This window comes from Armigeres subalbatus, chromosome 3, assembly GCF_024139115.2.
Source record: "Armigeres subalbatus isolate Guangzhou_Male chromosome 3, GZ_Asu_2, whole genome shotgun sequence".
NCBI lineage: Eukaryota > Metazoa > Arthropoda > Insecta > Diptera > Culicidae > Armigeres > Armigeres subalbatus.
Genome location: NC_085141.1, coordinates 87,495,629 through 87,518,642, shown reverse-complemented (window position 1 = coordinate 87,518,642; position 23,014 = coordinate 87,495,629). Strand labels below are relative to the sequence as shown.

General features: G+C 35.1%; 2 protein-coding genes and 3 non-coding genes across 6 annotated transcripts in view; 1 reads left to right on the top strand and 4 right to left on the bottom strand.

The window, feature by feature from the left end:
- The first annotated feature begins 2,385 nt into the window (after nt 1–2,385).
- Nucleotides 2,386–3,079, top strand: LOC134224704 (cyclin-dependent kinases regulatory subunit-like). Its single transcript, XM_062704229.1, has 2 exons — nt 2,386–2,722; nt 2,787–3,079. The coding sequence occupies exons 1-2, from the start codon at nt 2,549–2,551 to the stop codon at nt 2,904–2,906; spliced, it is 294 nt and encodes a 97-aa protein (XP_062560213.1). The 5' UTR covers nt 2,386–2,548; the 3' UTR covers nt 2,907–3,079.
- Nucleotides 3,016–23,014, bottom strand: part of LOC134224703 (hrp65 protein-like) — a 38,567-nt gene continuing 18,568 nt past the window's right edge. The window contains exons 6-13 of one of the 2 annotated variants that reach the window (XR_009983028.1): nt 6,732–6,773; nt 6,339–6,517; nt 5,722–5,775; nt 5,377–5,424; nt 4,189–4,236; nt 3,913–3,962; nt 3,355–3,414; nt 3,016–3,145 (exon numbers count right to left, since the gene is read on the bottom strand). Coding sequence is in view for 1 of the 2 variants with exons in the window: in XM_062704227.1 (XP_062560211.1) it covers nt 17,333–17,539 (207 nt within the window). In the remaining variant the exon portion in view is untranslated. Of the gene's footprint in view, nt 3,146–3,354; nt 3,415–3,912; nt 3,963–4,188; nt 4,237–5,376; nt 5,425–5,721; nt 5,776–6,338; nt 6,518–6,731; nt 6,774–16,470; nt 17,540–23,014 lie in introns of those variants that run through there. The other variant, XM_062704227.1, reaches the window with a different exon arrangement.
- Nucleotides 3,487–3,564, bottom strand: LOC134228242 (small nucleolar RNA U18). The gene has a single exon (XR_009983903.1). It is a non-coding gene; the product is annotated as a small nucleolar RNA U18 (small nucleolar RNA).
- LOC134228240 (small nucleolar RNA U18) lies at nt 4,309–4,377 on the bottom strand. The gene has a single exon (XR_009983901.1). It is a non-coding gene; the product is annotated as a small nucleolar RNA U18 (small nucleolar RNA).
- On the bottom strand, nt 5,843–5,912 carry LOC134228241 (small nucleolar RNA U18). The gene has a single exon (XR_009983902.1). It is a non-coding gene; the product is annotated as a small nucleolar RNA U18 (small nucleolar RNA).

Here is a 23,014-nt window from a genome sequence, read left to right as displayed (position 1 = left end):
TTTACTTTCTTTGTATTTGGTTTTAGATTCCTACCAAAAATATTGAATTTGTTTGAATAATATTTTGGGGCTCTTCGGAAGAATCAATGAAAAAACGGGACAAATTGAGGATTTTTTAGATTACGACGGGACAGCACAATAAGGTCCAAAAAACGGGACTGTCCCGTTAAATACGGTACGTATGGTCAGCCTATATTAAGAGTGAAATCAGGAGTGATTCAGTTTCATTCCAAATTTTCGACCACTATTCTAGTTTGAATCTGGAGCAAAATAGAACAAACTCACTGGTTTCCCCAGCAGTGTTTTTCATGTTTTTCAAATTTTCAATTAAATGAAATCATTATGTTGCTGCCATGAAAGGTGCCGTAATTGCAAAGTAGATTGATCCGTACACAGAAAGAACAAATATTATGTTATCAAATATATTGTACTTTCCTTCTAAGAAGTGATATTTTTTCTTTAAAATAAAAGTGGAAACTTTATAATCGAAAGTTATGTATTTAATTCAATCATATTTTTCGTCGGGTCTGAGTATCAATTTTGAAATTCATCTTATGAGCACAAAAGTGTTTGAACTTTTATTTTCAAAACAATCAATGTGAAAAAAATAATCACCGTGCACGGATGACTCGGCCCTGAATGACCCACAATACAGGTGAGAAAAAAAAACACCAATTTTAGGGCCGCTGCGGCAGAAGTTGAAAATCCACCGGGTGGTCGAATGCCCGCGACCGGAAACAAAGATAGCATGAAAGTGGCAGTGGAAATCGGCACTGATCATCACGAAATACAAAGGTAGGTGACATTTTTTAAACAAGAATATGAAGTGTTGTAGATACTGGACCTCACGCTTCGTTACTTTAGTGAGCAAAATTTAGGAATTGAAGCACCGGAGTCGGTTGACAATATTTAAGACATTTTTCTTTCTTTTTTAGATAACCGACAGGGAATTCATGGCACAAAACCCACAGATGGATACGATGCGCACCCTTATCCTGGCTACGGACCGGATCCTATGCTGGAATGTACAAAGAGCCACCGTGTTGTGAGAAATGTTGCAGTTTACAACTAGTGAAAAAATACATGCGATCATGGAATAAAAATTATAAGCTGTTCATTGCGATTTGTTTATTTTAATTGAAAAATTGAAAGATAAAGGGTACGAGAGGGGGGCTAGAAGTAAACCGTTAATAGGAAAATGAGTCTTTTCTGAATAAAAATATTTTACTATATTTTCTACAGTGTGTACATTTTCATCTGACAGTTCTACAATTTAGTTTTGAATGTTCAAACTTTTAATTTTAGAGCGTCCTACAACTTTTGAACCATGATTGTTGCAACAATTGGCGTACTTTTATTTTGACCATACGGAACTCTCTACACTACAAAAATTCCACACATTTTTATTGGCAAAAATCCATTAATTTAATTCATGATTCTAATTAGTGCACACATAACCACTCTCCACGCGAAGTACAAATATAATCTATAATCAAATAAAATGTATGTGTGGTCTCTAATATGCAGTTATTGAATTTATATGTGGGTACAAATTGCATATATTTGGGTCGCCAAATTGCAAAAATTTATGTGTGCGACAAATATATTCAATATAAAGAATTTTTTCGGTGTACGAAAAAGAACCAACGCAACTTTTCAAATTTACCAATGTTTTTTTAATTCTATCAATGATTTTTCTTTCTGTGTAGATAAAATGACGCATTCATACACCAAAACAATTGGAAAATATTTGAATCTCGTTCAAATCTGCAGAAAATAGAACGGAGCGTTATACCAGTTTTATTTTTTTGACATTTGACTGGTATAAAAAATGAATCTAGAACAGCTGCTGGGAAAATGAATGTTTCAGATTCATATTCAAACAGACAGCCCCGAACGATTTGAATCACTGCTGATTTTACTCTTAGAGTAAAATATACAATATAATATTGTATATTATACAATATACACGCCCGTTTCAAATCACTCAGACACTGAGTGAAAGTGTATTGCCGTTTTTTTCCCACGGAAATGTTACTCAATGAATAAGATTTCTGTGAGAAGAAAAGAGACGGCAATACAATTTCACTCAGTCTCTGAGTGATTTGAAACGGGTGTGTACTTAATTTTAAATACAAACTAAATAAAAATAGGTAAATTTCACTCAACTTTTGTAATCATGAGATTACCCAACGTTGGATTCCCACACTTTAATGCCCTTGTTGAGTGGTTTTGCTCTTCATTTTATGACAACAAAGGGAAGAGGAGGGAGATGCAAGAGAAAAACAGTACCTAAAATTAGGTACTTTTTTCTAACCGTGTACGCAATCAACGAACATCTACTTTATCGACATATTCAGTCTCGGGGACACAATTATGTTCAGTCTCAGGGACTAACGTCAAAAATAAAACGCGTGTTTTCACAATTCATGTAAACAAAGCAAACAAGCATAATAAAATAATAATTTTTATTCAGTTAATTTGTCGTGCTTCAACGTCCCTTCGCCAAAACAATTAATAATCGCTTCGCTTATATTCCACCGCCATCATGCCAGTCGAACAGATTCAATACTCCGAAAAGTACTATGACGACGTATATGAGTATCGTCACGTCATTCTTCCGCCTGATTTAGCTCGCAGCGTGCCAAAATCGCATCTAATGACAGAAACCGAATGGCGAAACCTTGGGGTGCAACAGTCGCCCGGTTGGGTCATGTATATGGTGAGTAGCCTGCCTTTTAGTGCCCATTAGAACTAAAAACTAACCGCCCCTTTGTTCTTCATAGATGCACGCACCAGAGCCGCATATATTGCTATTCCGGCGACCACGAACTGATCCACTTCCGAAAAAGCAAGCTGGAGAAAATTCTTCCACTGGACAAGGGTCATCTCGATTGCCGGTGTAATTCATGTATGGACATTTATCGACGAAATGATTAAAGGCCAACCCCCTTACTCCTGCTCTAATGTACCTTAAAAGTAATCGGAAGTTTCTTTCAAAGTAAAGAAAAAAGATTTCATCTCATATGTTGTATTTGTTTTAATTTTATTTTGTGTAAATAAATTATTGTTTACAAAATTGTTTTATTATCTGTGTCTGTTCAGCTTAACGGTAGTTTCGTCGTTCGATGGGTTTATAATCCAACTGTTGAAATAAAAGAAAAACAAATAATTAGAAGGTTTTTTTCTACGATTTAAACAGAAATGGAGCAATGAAAACTATAAGTAATTCAGAATTTGTTTTTATCAGTCACCAACTTTGGTCAGTCGGGAAAAGAAGACATAATTGAAAAGTAATTTCATCACTGGGATTTGACTTATTAGGAGGAAAAAGATTTTGTTTTTTGTACTAACCATTTAATAACTGTACACCATATTAGAACATCACCGTAAATAACCCAGGAGAAGCACCAGCTGTGAATAGAAACGAAAAGATCATTAGACCAATTGTACTCAATGAATTGAAATATGCAACGTAAATTATTGCGTATTCAGTTATTGGAACGAACAAAGTTCGATAATCAAAAAAAATCATAAACACGGACCAAAATATTTCATCAAATTAAGCTCTCATTGTAAGTTAGAGCCACAGATAAACACAACATATTTTGATGATTTTTAAACGCACACCAATCATTCAATTCTATCCGAATATTTAACAATACAATATTTTACAAATAACATCCTCCGAACAGTCTCGTACAATACATATGAACGAAATTCCGCAAAATCAAACAGTAGGTATAACGACAAAATTTTAATTTAATATTCAGGTAATACAAACAATTAGGTACGATTGGTATTCTGAGGAGTATTTGCTTCCCTAAATCAGCTTTGATAGCAAGTATTGTATTGTAATTCTAGTGTTTATCTGTGACAAAAATAAAATACTCGCGTATGGCTTATGCTTACCTTCAAAAGTTAAAGGACAGCCACTGTCATTTCCGAAGAAGCCTAGCAACCTAATGAATATAAGAGATAACAATAACGTTAATCAGATGTCCCACAAAAACAAGACTTCCCAGTTGAGTTCTTCTTGGTGTCAGACAAACAAACCTAGGTTTATTTGCAGCCGAATTTTTACTATCATGAAAATCAAACGGTAATTATTATCATCATTTTAGAAGAACTCATACCAATGGAAATCCAAGTCCAATCATTATTTCAATGTATGCAAAGAAAGCTTACCTTCGGATACCACAAATGGTACATAAGATCCGTCAATCATCCAATAAGCTTTAAAGAAAAAAACAATTTTATGTTAGATATTATAATGCATAGAACTTAATTAAATTGATTGAAGAATAGAGTCATCAGTAATTGGAAAAATATAATCAATGAAAATCATCAACACGGACCAATTAATTTCATCATATAAAAAAATATAGGAACACTAAAAACGTAGTGGAATTTAATGAAAAGTACTAAACTCGTCCGAATTTTTGAACTCGCGAAAATCAATTTTTCTCCTATTTGTCGCAATTTTCCTTACTGCGCATCTGGTGCGCTGTATAGCGCTTCTGGTTGCGAACAATGTGCACTAGTTGTGCAATGATGCGCTATAATTTGAACGCGAATAAAAATGGTTTTCGCGAGTTCAAAATTCTATTTTCAACTGGAACCGTAATACCATATCGTGAAAATCATTATTTTATAATTTAGTCATTTTAATACGCCGCTCGTATTTAGTGTTGCTATTATAATGGTGCATTAGTAATATTACTGTAAACTATATCTGCAAAAATATCCCTTATTCTGCGCATTTTTTGTTTGTCTATTTGTATTATAAAAGATGAGAATCTAACTATCATACGTGAACTAGCAAACAGTTCCTAAGTATTCTCAAATATCATTTCCGTCATTTGACGTGGTAAACTCTTTCATAACTTGTAACGCATGAATCTGTAACATAACTTTTAGACCAAACGACTTTCTAAATGCTTAGTATACTGCCGTTATACGCATAACTGTCCCATGTACATGTCCCATGTCCCATGTAGAAATCCCAGCATTGGACAAATATGCGTATGACGGCAGTATACGAGAAAGGCGAAAAACGGAATTAGTCGCGTTCGGCGTAATATGTAATATTTTATCAGGCGTGTCCCACATGACTGAAATCAAAATATATCGGAAATTCGCTAGGTAACACCTTTCATTATACAAATTTCTGATTGGTTTTGCGCCTAGAAGCAAGCAACAGAATAAATTGAATAGTACGGAATCTGAACCTTCGAATAATCATAATCACTGAATATAGTGTTATGCGCAAGTGTTGAACCTAACCATTTTGCTAATAAATCGTAAAATTTGACTAAAAATGTGCAGAAAAAGAAACTTCGCAGGGATCACGACAGTCGTTTCAATATAGATTACCTTTTATCGCCACGGAAAGTGTGAAGAACTTCTAGTACGACCATATGGCTGAAAAGATGAAAAGAAAAGGTTAGCTAAGAAATGACTATTCACCTTTATCAATTGATGTAAGTGAAAATATCATGATTTTTGAGTAAGAACACGAGAAAAGCAAAAAATAATTTATTTGATTGTTTCCGTACTCATAAAGCATGATTTTTTTTAAAGAAATCAGACAAATAAACCGTAGTTTATTTGCAGCCGAGTTGTTATTATCAGCGGGTCTCAAACGGTAATTATTATCATCAATAGAAGGATTTAACATTGTGAATTAATTAATATTGAAGCCAAATAAAAAAAACTTACCAAACACCACTGAATGTTTTCCTGTTTGAATCGTATATCGAAAAGAGCAGGTATCTGAAAATACATGAAAAATGCTTTAGAACATTCAAAAGATATGTTTTTTTTTTCAAATAGTGCATGTTCAAATCAGGAATGGTTTTAATTGGTAATCAAAGAAATTCATAAACACGGACCAAAATTTTCATCACTGTAAAAATTATTCCTATCCATAGATCAGAGCGTCAAGGATTAAGTTTTCAAACTTTAATCGGTTTCTATTTTGTTGTATTAAAATCTTTCGTAAATGCCTTAATTCCAATTATAGTGTTGACATAATTTATAATTTACTTAATAAAATTAATCGTTAACGCAATTCTATAGCAAATTTTGGCAAACCATAACATCTATTTTTGACTTTACATGTCTTTTAAATTATAATAAACTCATCGCAAGTTGATGCAAATATACACGTTGACTTCATAGAAATTACTAGAATATATTAATTTAATAACGGTTATATAAACTGTGTTACTTATCATGGAATTGAAGATGTCGAATATAAAGTACTCCAATAGAAGTTATGATTGTTCCTATGAAACTAACTAACATAACTTGTCATTAAAGACAGTTTGATTTACCTTTAGTATCATCTTTTACCCCTTCGTCGGGGAGACACTGTAGAATTCCGTCCTACGTAATCTTTTCATAATTTTAGTAAATCCTGTAGGAAATCTATCCATACTTAGAGCCGGAATGTTTTCGTTACAATGCAATTGGCTTTTGTCACGTTGGCCCTTTTTTCACGTTTTCAGAAAACCTGTTGATAAAGAAAATATCAAATTGTTGTATTTTTTTGTAATTGAAAGCAGTTAACAGCTGTGTATGGATTGGTCATTTTACATCAGACAAATAAACCGAAGTTCACTTGCAGCCAAATTGTTACTATCACGATTTTTCAAACGGTAATTATTATCATCACTGAGTTACAGACCAATCATATAAAAACTTTTCTAAATAGAAATAGAACTTACCTTTTTGGGATTCTTCCTAGGAAACATATTCCGCAATATATCCTGCAATGAATCAATAATTCGATTAGAAATGTGGTACTGCATTTATTGTTAGGCTATGATCTAATGGATTAAACTTAGTTGGCTATCATCCAACAATTCATTTTTTTTTCGTTTTTGTGAGAATTATTTCAAATTTAAATGTTTCTAAATAACAGTACGCTCAGCAATGTTACACTAAGGCGCACGAAAAATCTAAAAGTTGAATTCACATGATTCGCCTAATCTCAACAAAATTGAAAATTTTGGGATTCAACGAGCAAAATGATGCAACATTATAGCAATATCTTTGAGTCACATAACTAGATTGATAACCTTAGCGAGTTGCACATAAATTGATCAGTGGAATAGAACAGCAGAATGTGGAACATTTGTTCCACCAACTGTTCAGTAAAGGTATAATCATGACGTATGATAAAGGCATAATGAGCTAAGGTATCGGTGATAAGGAAAAACAAAGATGCTATAAGTGCAAATTGAATATACATTTTTATGGACTTAGATTATATCATGTGAATTTTAGGCCTAGTAATCTGCTAGTTAGAGACTAGTTTGAAGACAAGATTTAAAGAAAATACCATGTCAGCCACAATGATTACCACATCGTAATGTCATAAGTATGACTTAGTCGATGCGTAATAAAACGGAAAAAATGCAACTTTATGTAAATAAATGTACGCAGTCAACCTTCACCTTAAATCTCTTGGTGAAAAAAAAAAACAAACGAACAAAAAAATTCCAAACGAGAAAATAAATAAAAACTAGATTTTAAAAGTAAGAACTTTTTAAATCGAATAAAACAATTTAACAAACCGAAATTATCGATATCTTCTCGGCAAAAATAAAAACAAATGAACATGGTACTAAAAAATAAAATATTGAATTTAGAAAAAAAAAACTTCCAATTGTTTTATTGAAAAATTATTGCTGAAGTTAGAAATATAATTAAAATATATGATATTAAATAAATTATGTATAATGAAGTAATAAATAGAAATTAATATTATGTGTACTATTACTACAGGAACGGAAGAAAACAAGTGAATCTTCTGTTGAAGTTCTAAACAATATTCCATATTTTACGAACAATATTTTAAGGGATAGTTAAGCGGGTTGGTCGTACCCTGCACATTTATATTCTTTAACTATACTAATGATGATTACCAAGAATTTGCGGAAGGCAAAGCAGAAATGGCCTTCCAATTCTGCATACCTAATATACAGAAACATAATTCAAAAAAAAAAATAAAAATATATTTATCTTGCAATCTAAATGTGCATTAGGGTGGCTCAAAAAACACTTTTTCAAATTTTTCGATGGGCCGCCCTCTTATTCTGTTCTATTTGATGCCCTGATGCTCTGGACAAAATTTCAGCCAAATCGGTCAACGTTTGGGTATTGCTAAACTCGTTGGAAGCTTATATGGAAAAATGTATGCAGAAACATCCAAAAACAGTGATTTGCAGTTGGACGGCACAATTTACGATCAAGAACCATGATACTCATTCAGTTCTTGTAAAATAAAATACAGAATGTTATGCTGAAAACCGCGAGAAGATTAGAGTTTATTACGCAAAGATATTAGCATTTTACTGGAGTGTTGTAGGGGTGAATTTATTTCTTTTCAAAGGTAAAAGAAACGAAATTTGCTTGAACCCCACTGCAGAGAAATGCTAATAACTTAGCCGGGCAAACTCTAATCTTCTCGCGGTTTTCTGCATAACATTCTGTATTAAATTCTCCAAGATCTGAATGAGTATCATAGTTCTTCATCGTAAGTTGTGTAGTCTAGCTGCAATTCACTGTTTTTGGATGTTTCTGCATACATTTTTTCATATAAACTTCCAACGAGTTTAGCACCGCCCAAACGTTGACCGATTTGGCTGAAATTTTGTCCTGAGCATAAGGGCATCAAATAGAACCGAATAAGAGGGCGGCCCGTCAAAAAAATTGAACAAAGTTTTTCCCATACTAATTTGAGCCACCCTAATGTGCATTGATATTTTACGAAAACAAAAACTATTTTTCAAGATATCAGACGAACGATTGCAAAACTCAAGTACTCTCAATTTATTAACCACATTTATATTATCATGTTTATCAATGTATTTTTTGTTTGATTACTGCTAAATAGTACTGATGGCTTTGGCAGATATATTTCTGACATTGGCAGACATATTTGTTGGCTGATGTTTATTTTATTGCAGGAAACATATTGATTAAATTTTGACAAAACCCTTGTTAACAATGAACCTGCCAAAGCCCTCTGTTCCGTTTTTCATTTCATTTTATGAATATTTGCTTTTCACACTATGTCGAGTTTTAGTAATGCATTAACTAAAAATAAGTACACTAGCAAAGTAATTACCTATTAGTTTGTTGATGGAAGGAGATTCGTCTAAATTGAGTTTTCACCATCTCATTCAAGACCGTAGTCCGGCAAATGAAGACTCCGGATCCGAATTTTGTTAAAATCAAACCAGCGGTTGTGGTTAATGTTGACTGAAGTTCTGTGTGTCAATGGTTCGACCCACATGCTTAAGTGGTGGAGATCACTTTTCAGACACATTCTCATTATGGTTAGCTGAAATACAAAACGAACTGCCTTCCCAATACGATTTGGAAAACGACGCTGATATGTGTGATTAGATGGAACTGCAGTCGCATTCAAGTGTGTATGAGACAGAAATGGATCAACGCAGAAGAGAATAGAACAAACATATCTGTTTTCAAGCCCCACTTGATCTATTTTATGAATACAGCATAAATTCACGAACAATTCTTGTAGTTCACAAAATATAATGCGTTGTTAACAATTACAGTGCTCTTATAAAATAATAAGTATATAGATCCCTACTGCCGAAAAAACAGGGTCGATAAAAATCATTAACATGAGTGCATCTAATATTGTTACATGAAATTGATACGTCTTTTAAGAACTGCTAGTTTATGCTCAGGAAATGTTAATAATTTGACTACCCTTTTAGGCTATCCTATCCGCCCATAACTTTAACTTTTTCAACTCGAAAACCAGGAACAATACTAGTCATCGTTATTTGCACAGATCTATATCAAAACTATTTAGAAATTTAGATTTCAAAACAAAGCAACATTCCTATCATGACTGCTTGTGATGTGACAAGTGACCGGGAACGCGCTACATTTTCATTTGGTCTCTTGAAAATGAAAATGCTACTGTTTTCGCTTTCACATGACGGTCACGAGAACTACCAGTACTGGGCTACATATTTTTGTCGTCAGATTCATTGAACAAGTAAGTCGCGAGCAATCAGTTGCCTATTTCATCGGTTAAATAATCGATTGATACAGATGAAATCGGATCCCTGTGTTCATGAACATAGAATGAAACAAAGTAAGTACACTCCCCCACAATTATGGAACACCCACAATTATGGGAACACTTTTGCCAATAATTTCACAATCAAATTCACTATTTCCAATGGAAAATGACTTTCTATCAGCAATATTAGATATCTACCTAGCAATCCATCATAGTTTTGACTGTTTCACATGCTTAAAATGCTTTCAATATTAAAAATATGACAATTGAATTGATCAGTGTTCCATAATTGTGACCACGGAAAAATTTTCCCACAGTTATGGAACACTTTGGTATTTCCTGTATAAATTGCTTCCTAATCATTTTTTGTGATAAGTGATCAAATAAGATAAGTGATCAAATTTGGTTCTGTTCAAGTCCTGCAAAATAATTTATTTTATGTCACCACCAATAAGCAAATCAGACATTCGCAAAAATTATAATATTTCATTTCAGGTGAAAGAAATGTATCGGAATTGGTGCATTCATTGGCATGTTTGTGAAAAAAAAACCATTTTAAGGTAAACTGTTGATTACTTTTTATAGTGCTGAATCATTTTCACTATGCCGTTCATTCATAATTTTCAGAAACTGGAGAACGATGATAGCATAGAGGAGGTCAGAAATTCCGAATACCCTATATTGAAATCGCTAAACTCATTGTATGTAAAAAAAATCCGGTGCTACAATACCCAGTAGCCCTACTAATGTGTGTTTTTCTTGTTGTACTGTACTCAATCAAGTATCTGTTAATTTATCTATAAAATATTTTTAGTTGTCGATCGGTTAGGTAGTATCAGAATGAGTTCATTTCATCTAGACATAATCGAGAACTGTCACTCACCCGTTTTACTAAGGGTCGATTCTTCACTTCCGCTTAGTTCTTAAACCAGGATTAAGTGTATGGGTAAGCACCGATTAAGAGTTAAGCGACGGTGAAAAAATTGGCCCTCTATCTATTAAACCATCGGTTTCGTTTGTTTTCATTGCGTCGGATTTTCATGTAGTCGGATCTGCTCTATGTTAAAATTTATTAAACCGATTAAACGTCTATTTTCATTATTTTTTCACCGAATAGTCTATAAATTTAGTCTGAACTGCTCCCTGATTAAATGTAATAAACCAATGAAACACTAATTTAGGGGGAAAGACGGCTTTGGTAGGTTTTGTTCTATTATTGTCAGAGGGGTTCTGTCGACCATTTTTTTTGAAATTTGGCCAGTATATCCTTTGATATGCAAAGAATGTTTAGGCCAAATTTGAGCATAGTCAGTCATAAAAAAAAACAGACAATAATAGAACAAAACCTGCCAAAGCCGTCATTCCCCCTAGGGAACATCCATTTATTACGTAACGCAAAAATTGGCCATTTTCAACCCCCCCTCCCCTATGTCACACTTTTGTATGAATAATTTAAACTTTTGTAAAGATTGTCACACATCGGTCAACCCCCCCTCCCCCCTCTGAGCGTTACGTAATTTGTGGATGCTCCCCTATCACTTTTTTCGTCTGGTTTTGTCACAAATAATTGAAAACGAAATTGACCAATTGTTCATTCGATTTAGTCTATTTTCGTCTAGCGATTTCGTTGCCAACGTCAATCGCCTAGATGCATGTGCTATGGAGTGTGGGCCCGCCTGGAAAGTTTTCATGATACGGAAAATTCTTCTCTCGTTCACTGGGTGTTTAGTGTCCTGTCCGTTGTCTCATGCTAGATGTTAAGTGTTCAGTCTGTATGACCTCTGGTCTAAGACGGTATCTTTTGAAAGTCCCATACCGACCCTACCGTTAACTATTACAAACCTTTCCATGGTTACACTCCAAAGTTGTCATATTTCTCGGGTACTTATTCAAAAGGACGTATGTGATTTTGTAAACAAAGATTCAAACGTTAATTTGACCAATCTGATGGCACTCACACGCAAACCATCACCACAGACAGGTAGAGGAGGCTTTGGCTACTTGTTAATGGTGTGGGTTCGCGTGGGAATGTCATTAGATTGGACAAATCGACGATTGAATCTTTGTTTACAAAATCACATACGTCCTTTGAATAAGTACCAGATTTCTTCTCCCTGTATGTTTTTTTTTCGTTATTTCCAATCGGTTCAACTTGTTTTTGATTGTAAATTGCAAGCCTCGGCTAGTTCTTCATCATTCGCAATATAGGTGCTGCCTTTGACCAATTCGGGTACCGATTGTTTATTTCGATGAAGTTCGCTTGCAGCAGCAGCGAGAAATGTAGACAACTACCTTCCGAGCATCAAGTTTACAGTATTCATCGCTGGCGTTTATATCTGTTGTATTAAACCTGCTACTTATGAACATGATAGTGTTAGTTGAAAGCAAATTGCACTTAGTTTGCAATTTCCTTAGTAGCAAAATCACCCTTTATTCACTTAATTATTGTACGATTATTGTAGCATAAACGTACATATATTCACTGGACGCTACACAAATCTAGAACATTCTCCTCGAAATAAAATAAAATATCTGAAAATAAACTGTATTGATTAATACGTAATAAATAGTGCTGCACTGGTCTAATAATACAATCATAAAATAATGCAAAGCTTCAAACAAGCAGCTCATAATAATGTGCGTGATTCATCAGTACTCCTCCCGAATTGTTGTAATGTTTCTTCTGCAACTTGATTATCACCCACTTTTTCACGTCCTACACAATGGTCATTGTTGGTGATTCTGGCTTTGGAGAATGCAATACTGCACATGGTTAGTGGTTGTCTTATGTCGAGGTCCTACGATGACTACTCATCTATCCATTAGTTGGCGGTCATCAATAATATGTTTATGGATTTTACAACTACTATAGAATAACCGTTTGTTTGAAAAACCGCACATGTGATACTTTTGGGCCAAAATGCGATTTTCCAAAACATACGTGTATCTGATGCCAAACAATCAAAAAATTATATTCATATTATTTCGTTTGTTTGAAAAAATACCAACATATCTCGGGTACTTATTTAAAAGCACGTATGTGATGTGCTTTAGAATAAGTACCCGAGATATGTAGACGCACATATTGTACAATCATGGAGCACAGGTACATACATACTTTTCCGAATGGCATTCTGAGAAATGGATTTTAGTTTCTCAAACAAATTGTTCAAATGGCTATGAAATATAGCTACAGTAATATCCCGATTTTATCACTACTACTAATTTTTGGATGATAAAATAGGAAATTGGACATAAATAAAAAAAAATATCTCTATCTAAAAACATTATCGAAAACAAATTATTTATACAAATGAAAAGAATCACACAAATTTTCAAAAATGTTTGGGTGACAAAATCGAGTTGAAAACGAGATAAAATCGGGGAATGACAAAATCGGGTCAAAACTGTTTGATGCCACATAGAGACAATAGCTACATTTATGTTTGGAAAAATCCATGACCGCTAACGGAGTGCAACAACCATCGTTAATAATGAGACAACTGTGGCTTAACACGATAGATTTGGTAACATTATTTTAATCTCTAGGCGTATAAATTTCAAATTGAATTGGAAATCGATATCACATTTTTAATAGCTTCAACATTTGAAAATCAAGCGTGGATATTTTCGACTGAATTCTATCGTAAAAAGTAAAGCCAAGTTAAAACAAATGCAAATACGTAGGGGAACTGTTCCGTTTTCATCTCATCGCAAAACAAAGAAATACAACACCAATTTCGTCGCTTCATTTTGCAAGCACGCGTGTTCATACAAAAATCACAAAAATAAGAAACAAACCAAATTTCTTTTCATTGCTTTGTTGTTGATGGGATGGAAATAGGAGCTATGGGATGAAGAACCGTACCGTTCCCCTATTTAGCTGCATCGTAAGTTCTCAAGTGAGCTTAAAAAATGAAAAATCTAACATAAATCATACGTATATCACAATAAATGAGCTTCCATAATTTGTTTAGAACGAAAAAATATTGTTCATCTTATCAAAACTGCGTTTTTATCACTTACACTCCCCTTTGCTGTTAACCCCCTTATTTGGAATGCTTTTTTCGAAGTTGAACGTGTTATTTTGTAAGTTTCAAAAATCTATTCCGATCAACTAATTTAAAGCTGATAAAAGAGGTTTTCAATTTCAATAATTTAAACATGGCTGCTATAATGGTATCTGTATTAAGCTTTATGGATATCTATTTCAATTTAATTTATTTTATGTAAGTCTGTACTTTTATTGTGTGCTGTAACGCGTATAAACTAAAAAAAAACACAGTTAACAGTAAATTGTTTTTACGTAATGGTTTCATTTCGGACATTTCAAAATAAAAAAATAAATGAAATCATTCCTTTCTTACCCATGGTGTCTTTAGAGCGTTCACCATCAATTTTTTCCTTCCAACCTTCATCGAATGTTGTCCCAACAAATGTAGTACAGATTTGCCATATCTTTTTAAACTAATAAGACGGCTCTAAGGTCGGAACATATTATTAATTTCTTATTTTGTCCTGTTGGTCTTTGAATAATTAAGTAAGTGAAAAAACCAACTATTATTTAATATTTTTTTCCAATTAAACTCTGAATTCCCCCTTCAAATAAAACTTGACCACATAAAAAATCAGGAAGGAGTTCAGAAAAAAAATAATCATATCTCAAAAACGGGTAGTGCTCAAAAGTTTCATCTCATCAAAAAAAAGTCCGCATGCAAAATTTCAGCTCAATTGGACTTCGTTAAGGGTTTGTCAGCTTTGGTCAAAGTTTGATTTTTTTGAAACACGAACATTTCCTAAGGGGGGACTGGTTACAGGAAAATTTCGAAGTAAAATCTGGTGTTATATCGAGAAAAAAAAATGAAAACTTTTTGAAACATTTTGGGAAATTTTTGGGACTTATTTTTTTTTTCGATGCCAAATGTCTTAGAAATGTCTTCTGAAAAAAAAAATTCGACTTGAGCGTTTCATGCATTTCTAAGTCATCAATAAATCCATAAATTACGCAACGCTTAGAGGGGGGAGGAAGGTTGTCTGAAGTTTGGCGATCTATACAAAATATTCCGGAATTGACAATGTTTTTTTGCGTTACGTAATTAATGGATCTTTCCATGTAACGAAATTGTTCAACAGATTTGTCACCCACCTTAAACACCGGGTATGAATGCAACACAATTAAGATGTGCTGTGTATGGAAAAATTATATTAAACTTTTAATTTCACATATAGAGACCGATTTGCGATTTGGGCGTAAATTATTTTGAAAACTCGGTACCTAGAACGTCAGTACAAAAAAAAGTTAACAAATTTAATTTTGTTAACAAACATTGTTTTATGGATTCCGTAACAATACAAGCGTTTTTCTTCAACACTAATTCCCTTATCTGATAGAGAAAAGCCTATTTTATAAATACCGTGATTTTCTTAGGAAATGCTTGGTTTAGCAGGAATTTATCTTCCAATATATTTTTTAATAAAATAAGTTACACCCATATTGCAAATCGGTCCCGATATATTTCGGACATGTTAAGCCGAATATCAAATAAACTTTTAATATCTAATACATAGAACAAAAACTGTTGTCATTTACCTCAGATTACGAAAAAAAAATCCGTGAAACGTGAATCAAAACAATTATCATGTTCTAAACATTACACCAACGAAGGTCACATACAATGGTTTTCCCCCCATCCACTCATAAATAAAAATCTCTAAAGTTCAATCAAACGTTTTTTTTTGTTTTGTTTTTCAATGAATATCATTCATATTACTCTTTATTATTACACAGTGATTTGTAAAACATATAATTTTTAAGCCTTACACAATCCTATCATAGTGGGTGATAAAAATAATTTTGTCCTTATAAATAGTACTGTAGCGAAACATCTCGTTCCATATGCGTGGGTAAACAAAAGCGAGCGAACCCACCTTTGCCGCCCTTAGCAAAATCAGTATTACATATAAATAATGCATGATTCTCTAGATCATATCAAAGATTTCTTTTAAGATTTGTATTTTCTCTGTTAATCAAAATAGAAGCGGAGAAAAACGCATTCTTGCCCTAGATCACGTTAAAGGAACGTTTCCTCCGCATTTGTAACTCCATGTTCATTCAAATAAACCTTCCGTCAAAACTCAAAACTGTACTCACTATTTTTCTTCATTCTTTCACCCCCGAGAAGTGCTCACAATGTTTTATCAAACCCATGTGTTCCTTTTTAATAGGATGTTCTTTACACTAATGTATTCAACTCGCTAAAGATCAGAATTGCGGACCACGCTCGATGTGGGATCACTACGGGCATGATTGCGCGCTTCTGCTAAGGATTACCTAAAGGAAGCTATTTTGTGTATTTCCTATTCCTTCATGGTTTAGCAAAGGTGCTGACAATCTTAGCTAGGTATAATAAGAATAATCATTTGACAATTTATTATGTTTTGAAAAAGTAGTTACACATTCAAAAAGATACACGTGTCACACTCCATTGTTTCGGAATGGCTCTCTCGACATCTGGGAAAGGAATTATCGGGTCACAAAAACGGATTCCCTAACCCGTACTTATCAAGCTTGCTTCTCCCAAATAAGCAAACGAATTCTAGTTTCTTAAAATCATTAAAGACCCAAACTTTTGGTACATATAAATACTATTGGATCGGCTGAATATGTTTTTAGATGTGGATAAACATGCCCTTTGCACCTCCTCATAGACGTAGAAAATATTTAGCAAAAAGTTGTCATTTAAAATAAATATAGACGATACGGCACACGTCTAACGAGCAAGGGACACAACGAAACTGAGATGAAATACAATTGGTTCATTGTACTGCTGGTGTGATTTCCTCCTACCCACTCAATATGGGTTGTACTCAGCTTGGATTCAGTCGAGTCGGAGAGCGCAGCCCACAACGCGCAGCTAGAGAAGGTCGGATTTCGGGTTGGCAAACTCGAACCTGGCCCGAAGAGTTTGACGTTAGTAAGAATAGAAGCAAAATGTGGCAAAATAATACACCAAACGTGCGTTGGATGTTGTGTTGTTGATTTTGGCTTCTATTGTGGGGACGCGGCATTCCAATTCATAAACACAGTAAAATACAGGTGTTCGTTTCTGGTCCGGGTTTAATGATTTAAAAATAAATCTGGGTTCGGGCTGGTAAAATTTGAAATCCGCCCGTCTCTAGGCGCAACACAAGTATCAATACTGTCTTGTGTCTGTGAAGAATGGTACGTAATGAGTGAGATCCTTAACAGTTATCAGCATTTTAGAAGCGTCTTCGTTTGCTCTGGAAGTCGTCATTGTTACGACGGTCATTGTTCATCCAGTTGCGATTGTTTCCACCTCCAAAGTTACGCTGCTGATTGCCACCAGCGCCGCCGCCGCCGCCTCCTCCTTGTTGGTTCTGCTGTGGGCCATCTTCGTTGTTGAAGCGGGATGGTCTGTTCTGACCGTGATCATAATCGCGAACCTCCTAGTGGAATCATAGTTTAATTGGATAAACGAATATATATTTTTGATTATATATAAAAATGTAGTGTGTGCTGGCATGAGAGACAAGGCGAAAGAAAGTAAACAAGAACCTGGACGGGACCCTGCCAATCTCTTGCTTACAACAAAAGCAAGAAATATGCACGGAACCTTTTCTTCTTTGAAGAGAAAAACTAGCGAGAAGAAAGATAGTTCTGCGAAGAGTATTCGTTCAGCACCTAACGACGGGAAGTAATCTGTTTGTGCTATCGCCGTATTTGATGATAGATTTGCCGACGAAAATATCGAAAGATAAGACTCAGAAGCTTTCAGCGGAAGCTTCGGACGCGCTATGTTCGGAAACAGGTTCAAGTATGTGTTCATAAGAAGGCAAAGATATAATTAACCAGCTGCAAATAGATGCAATTGTATCACATTGGGTGTCCACAAGGATATCGCTTCAATCTGAATATGTCCTACGAATATGTTTAACAAAAATAATGTGTTCGTCGATATGCACGCTGTAGTAGCGGCAAAACATTTTCTAAATATTAGAATTTCTTCTTTAGGGTGGGTGGTTTTGGAATAATTTTTAAATAACTATTTTATTAAATAAAAACTAACCAAAACCAGTAAAATCAATGAAACATATTTTCATTTCCATGGTTTAATGTAGCTCCCGGAAAAGAAGCTGTCGTTTAATTAAATTGGGTAGATAGTGTTGTATACGTAGCGCACCCTGCGCATTCGCGATCTTCAGCGATGTTCTATCGCTGTCAAACTTCGAATTTGAATGAATTCACCACAATGATAACCCCATTGTGTACTGAATTTCTGCAGTGTACTACTCAGGACTTATGAAAGATGGAAATAGTAGACAACAGCAACGACAGTCGAAGCGTGTTCGTACAATAACTTTCCCATATATGATCGATTCTCACCATAAAATAATCATTGTAATAGTTCTCGCATAATATTGAAATTTAGACTAATGAAACAGTACCTGCGACTAGCACACTTTCATATCATACGGGAACCACAGGTATTACACTCGATTCTGTGTTGTTTGCGCTCCGCACAAGTCGAAACACTATACGAGACTCTTACACAACAGCAAAGTCTGATTTTTTTTTTCAGGATCAGATTGAATATTCAATAGCCACTTCACTATATTGTCCCTGGAACATAACGGTTCAACCCCTTCATGATTATTGTAGCCTATTTATTCAGACTACGAGTTTTATCACTCGATAAAGAGTATCTATAAATATAAAGCGTCAAATACTAAAGTCCCAAAATTATATCCTTGAAGTTTGACATCAAGATACCATTTTTCAAATGTAATCTGAATAGGTTATTACATATTGTTAAACATACAAATCCATCATAAGCGCATATAAAACATAGATTTGTTTTAGTTATTACGTATGTTTATTGTTTCTGCTTTCTTTACGAGTCACATTAATGTCAAATCTGCAAATATTATCATTATCAATTTACACTGAAGTTTTTTTTTACGCGGTTTTTTTTTGCGCGGTTTTTTTTTACGCGGTTATTTTTACGCGATACCGACGTAAAAAAACCGCGTTTTTACAAAAACGAAGTAAAAAAAACCGCTATTTTAAAAAAAACGACGTAAAAAAACCTATAGGGGGTACTTAGAAAATGTTATATGTTGGTGCCTACTGGGGACTTAGAAGATTTTTTATGCCGGTGCCTACTGGGGACTTAGAAAATTTTAAATTGGGACTTATAATGGACAGGGCTTCTTCCTATTTGTTTGCTAGGTGTTGTTTGTAGGTCATAGTACGCTAGTATGGATCGTGATATGGTACATGGTTTTTGTGATATGAAACCAAGAATGTGTTCCGATCTATGCTCAAGCTCATCCAAGAATCTCCTGAAATAAGGCCTTGAGATCTATGAAATAAGGCCTTGAGATCTATAAAGATCTGTCCTCTTGTTTCAAATATGGTGCTTGCTCTGTGTGACTCATAGAACAGATTGTGTTCAAAGCCTAAGTTATTGGTCATCCAAATAAATCCCGAAGCAAGGCCTTTAGATCTACACGCGTAACCAAAGATCTGTCCGCCTGTTTCAAATATGGTACATGCTCTGTGTGACTCATAGAATAGATTGTGTTCAGAGCATAAGTTCTGGGTCATCCGTAAAAATTCCGAAGTAAGGCCTTTAGATCTATACGCGTAACCAAAGATCTATCAGCCTGTTTCAAATATGGTACATGCTCTGAGTGACTCATAGAAAAGATTGTGTTCAAAGCCTAAGTTCTTGGTCATCCAAAAAAATTCCGAAACAAGGCCTTTAGATCTACACGCGTAACCAAAGATCTGTCCGCCTGTTTCAAATATGGTACATGCTCTACGTGACTCATAGAATAGATTGTGTTCAGAGCATAAGTTCTGGGTCATCCAAAAAAATTCCGAAGTAAGGCCTTTAGATCTATACGCGTAACCAAAGATCTATCAGCCTGTTTCAAATATAGTACATGCTCTACGTGACTCATAGAATAGATTGTATTCAAAGCATAAGTTATGGTCATCCAAAAAAATTCCGAAGTAAGGCCTTTGGATCTATACGCGTAACCAAAGATCCTTCCGCCGGTTGCAAATATGGTACATGCTCTGTGTGACTCATAGAACAGATTGTGTTCAAAGCCTAAGTTATTGGTCATCCAAATAAATCCCGAAGCAAGGCCTTTAGATCTACACGCGTAACCAAAGATCTGTCCGCCTGTTTCAAATATGGCACATGCTCTGTGTGACTCATAGAATAGATTGTGTTCAAAGCATAAGTTCTTGGTCATCCAAAATTTTCCGAAGTAAGAGAGTTCTGGGTCATCCAAAAAAATTCTGTAGTAAGGCCTTTAGATCTATACGCGTAACCAAAGATCTATCAGCCTGTTTCAAATATGGTACATGCTCTGCGCGACTCATATAATAGATTGAGTTCAAAGCATAAGTTCTTGGTCATCCAAAATTTTCCGAAGTAAGACCTTTGGATCTCTGGATTCTGGAACCCATTTTGATGAGCTCAGCCGTGACACCATCCTTACCAGCTTTATTGGTCTTTAGCTGTCTGATGGCATCCTTAACTTCCCTCAGGGTATGGGCAGAATTCCAGTGTGTAGGCTAAACGGTGATTATGCTTAAGCTGAAGAACCGGTCTTTGATCCTCAACCTGCACATTCTCTCATGAATCGGTCACCACCAGATCGCGCCTTTGAATATCGCCCATCACTATGGGGACAAGAAGGCGAGGTACGCAGCTAGCAAGATAAATCGATCAGTTGAAGATAATTTGACGACCCTCCGTGAACTGTAAGGCTGGCGACGTGCATCTACTGACCGAACTGAATATAGAAGGATTTTGTGTACAATACAATACTTTGTTAACCACAAAAAGACGAGTGGCCTAGTGGCTACCGCTTCTGCCTTATAAGCAGGACGACATGGGTGCATTTCCAGGTTCTTTCGTTTCCGACTGTATTTCTATCTTAGCTGTTTCTGTGTTTCACGTTTTACCAAAACGATTCCTACTGTTATAATCTTCCACATTAACAATTCCAAAAACCTCAAGTGACACACATGGGAGGTCGTCGCTGCATCTTTCTTAAGTAGGTGTTCAACATACCATCCATCCCCTTCCTCAGCATTCGCAAGGACGTGGCCAAGACAGATCTCGACTATTGGAGAGTGCATTGCTTCCATATAAGAGATAGTGATTAGCCCCAAATCAATATATGTGGTAACGGATGAATGTGAAAGTGCTACTCCTATACAATAGTCCAGGCTTGTACCACCTACGAATTTGTCCGAATTGCTCAATACTAATGCTAATGCTAATAATAAAGCTAATACTACACCACTAAGAGCATGTACCATTAGGGCAGTTCACATTTCAAAAATGTTCGAAAATTTCAACTCCCATATGTCTATTAGCATCATTTTGATGATATAGGAGTCCTGGCATAATTTCAGGCAAATCGGTGGCCATTTAGGGGTGGCGCGAAGTCAATTTATGTTTATATGGAAATTTGTATGGGAAAAACTTTAAAAAAATTCAAATCCCCCTACAACTCTTAAATCGAGATGAATTCAAATAAACATCCCCAACCTCCATTTTTGGAATCTATTTGAGCTCAACCAGTGGATAACTCATTAATTTTGATTTATATTTCCACTGCTACGTTGAGGCTTATTACACCATTTTAGCCATTTATCTCATATTCACACTGTCAATAGAACCGTTCAATTCACTCATAACTAATGTGTTATCCGGAGGTCTCATTAATATAGGTTCCAAAAAGGGAGGTTGGGGATGTTTATTTAAATTCATCACAATTAGACAGTTGTAGGGAGACTTGAATAAATTTTAAATTTTTCCCATACAAATTTCCATATAAACATAATTTGACTTCGCGCCACCCCTAAATGCTCACCGAATTGCCTGAAATTTTGCCAGGACTCTTATATTATCAAAATGATGCTAATAGACATATGGGAGTTGGAATTTTCGAACATTTTTTAAATTTGAACTGCCCTAATGTACCATATATTAAACATGCCGATAGATCTTTGGTTACGCATGTAGATGTCAAGGCCTTACATCGGTACTTTATTGGATGGCCAATAACTTATGCTTTGAACACAGTCTATTCTATGAACCACACAGAGCATGTACCATATTTGAAAAAAGCCGATAGATCTTTGGTTACTCGTATAAATGTAAAGGACTTACTTTGGAAGTTTTTTGGATGACCAAGAACTTATGCCCTCCTTAGCCGTGCGGTAAGACGCGCACGGCTGGGTTCGATTCCCGGTGCCGGTCTAGACAATTTTCGGATTGGAAATTGTCTCGACTTCCCTGGGCATAAAAGTATCATCGTGTTAGCCTCATGATATACGAATGCAAAAATGGTAACTTGGCTTAGAAACCTCGCAGTTGATAACTGTGGAAGTGCTTAATGAACACTAAGCTGCGAGGCGGCTCTGTCCCAGTGTGGGGATGTAATGCCAATAAGAAGAAGAAGAAGAACTTATGCTTTATACGAGGCGAACCGGTCCAGGGCCGAAAACCTCATTAATAAAGATAATAATAATAAAGAACTTATGCTTTGAACACAGTCTATTTTATTAACCACGAAGAGCATGTACCATATTTAAAACAGGCTGATAGATCTTTGGTTACGCATGTAAATCTAAAGTCCTTACTTCAAGGATCTCTTGGATGACCAAAAACTTATGCTTTGATTACAATCTATCCTACGAGTCACATATAGCATGTAGCATATTTAAAATAGGTGGTTGAATCTTTGGTTACACGTGTAGATCTGAAGGCCTTCGGAAGTTTTTTGGATGACCAAGAACTTAGGCTTTGAACACAATCTTTTCTATGAGTCACACAGAGCATGTACCGTATTTAAAACAGGCGGACAGATCTTTGGTTACGCGTGTAGATC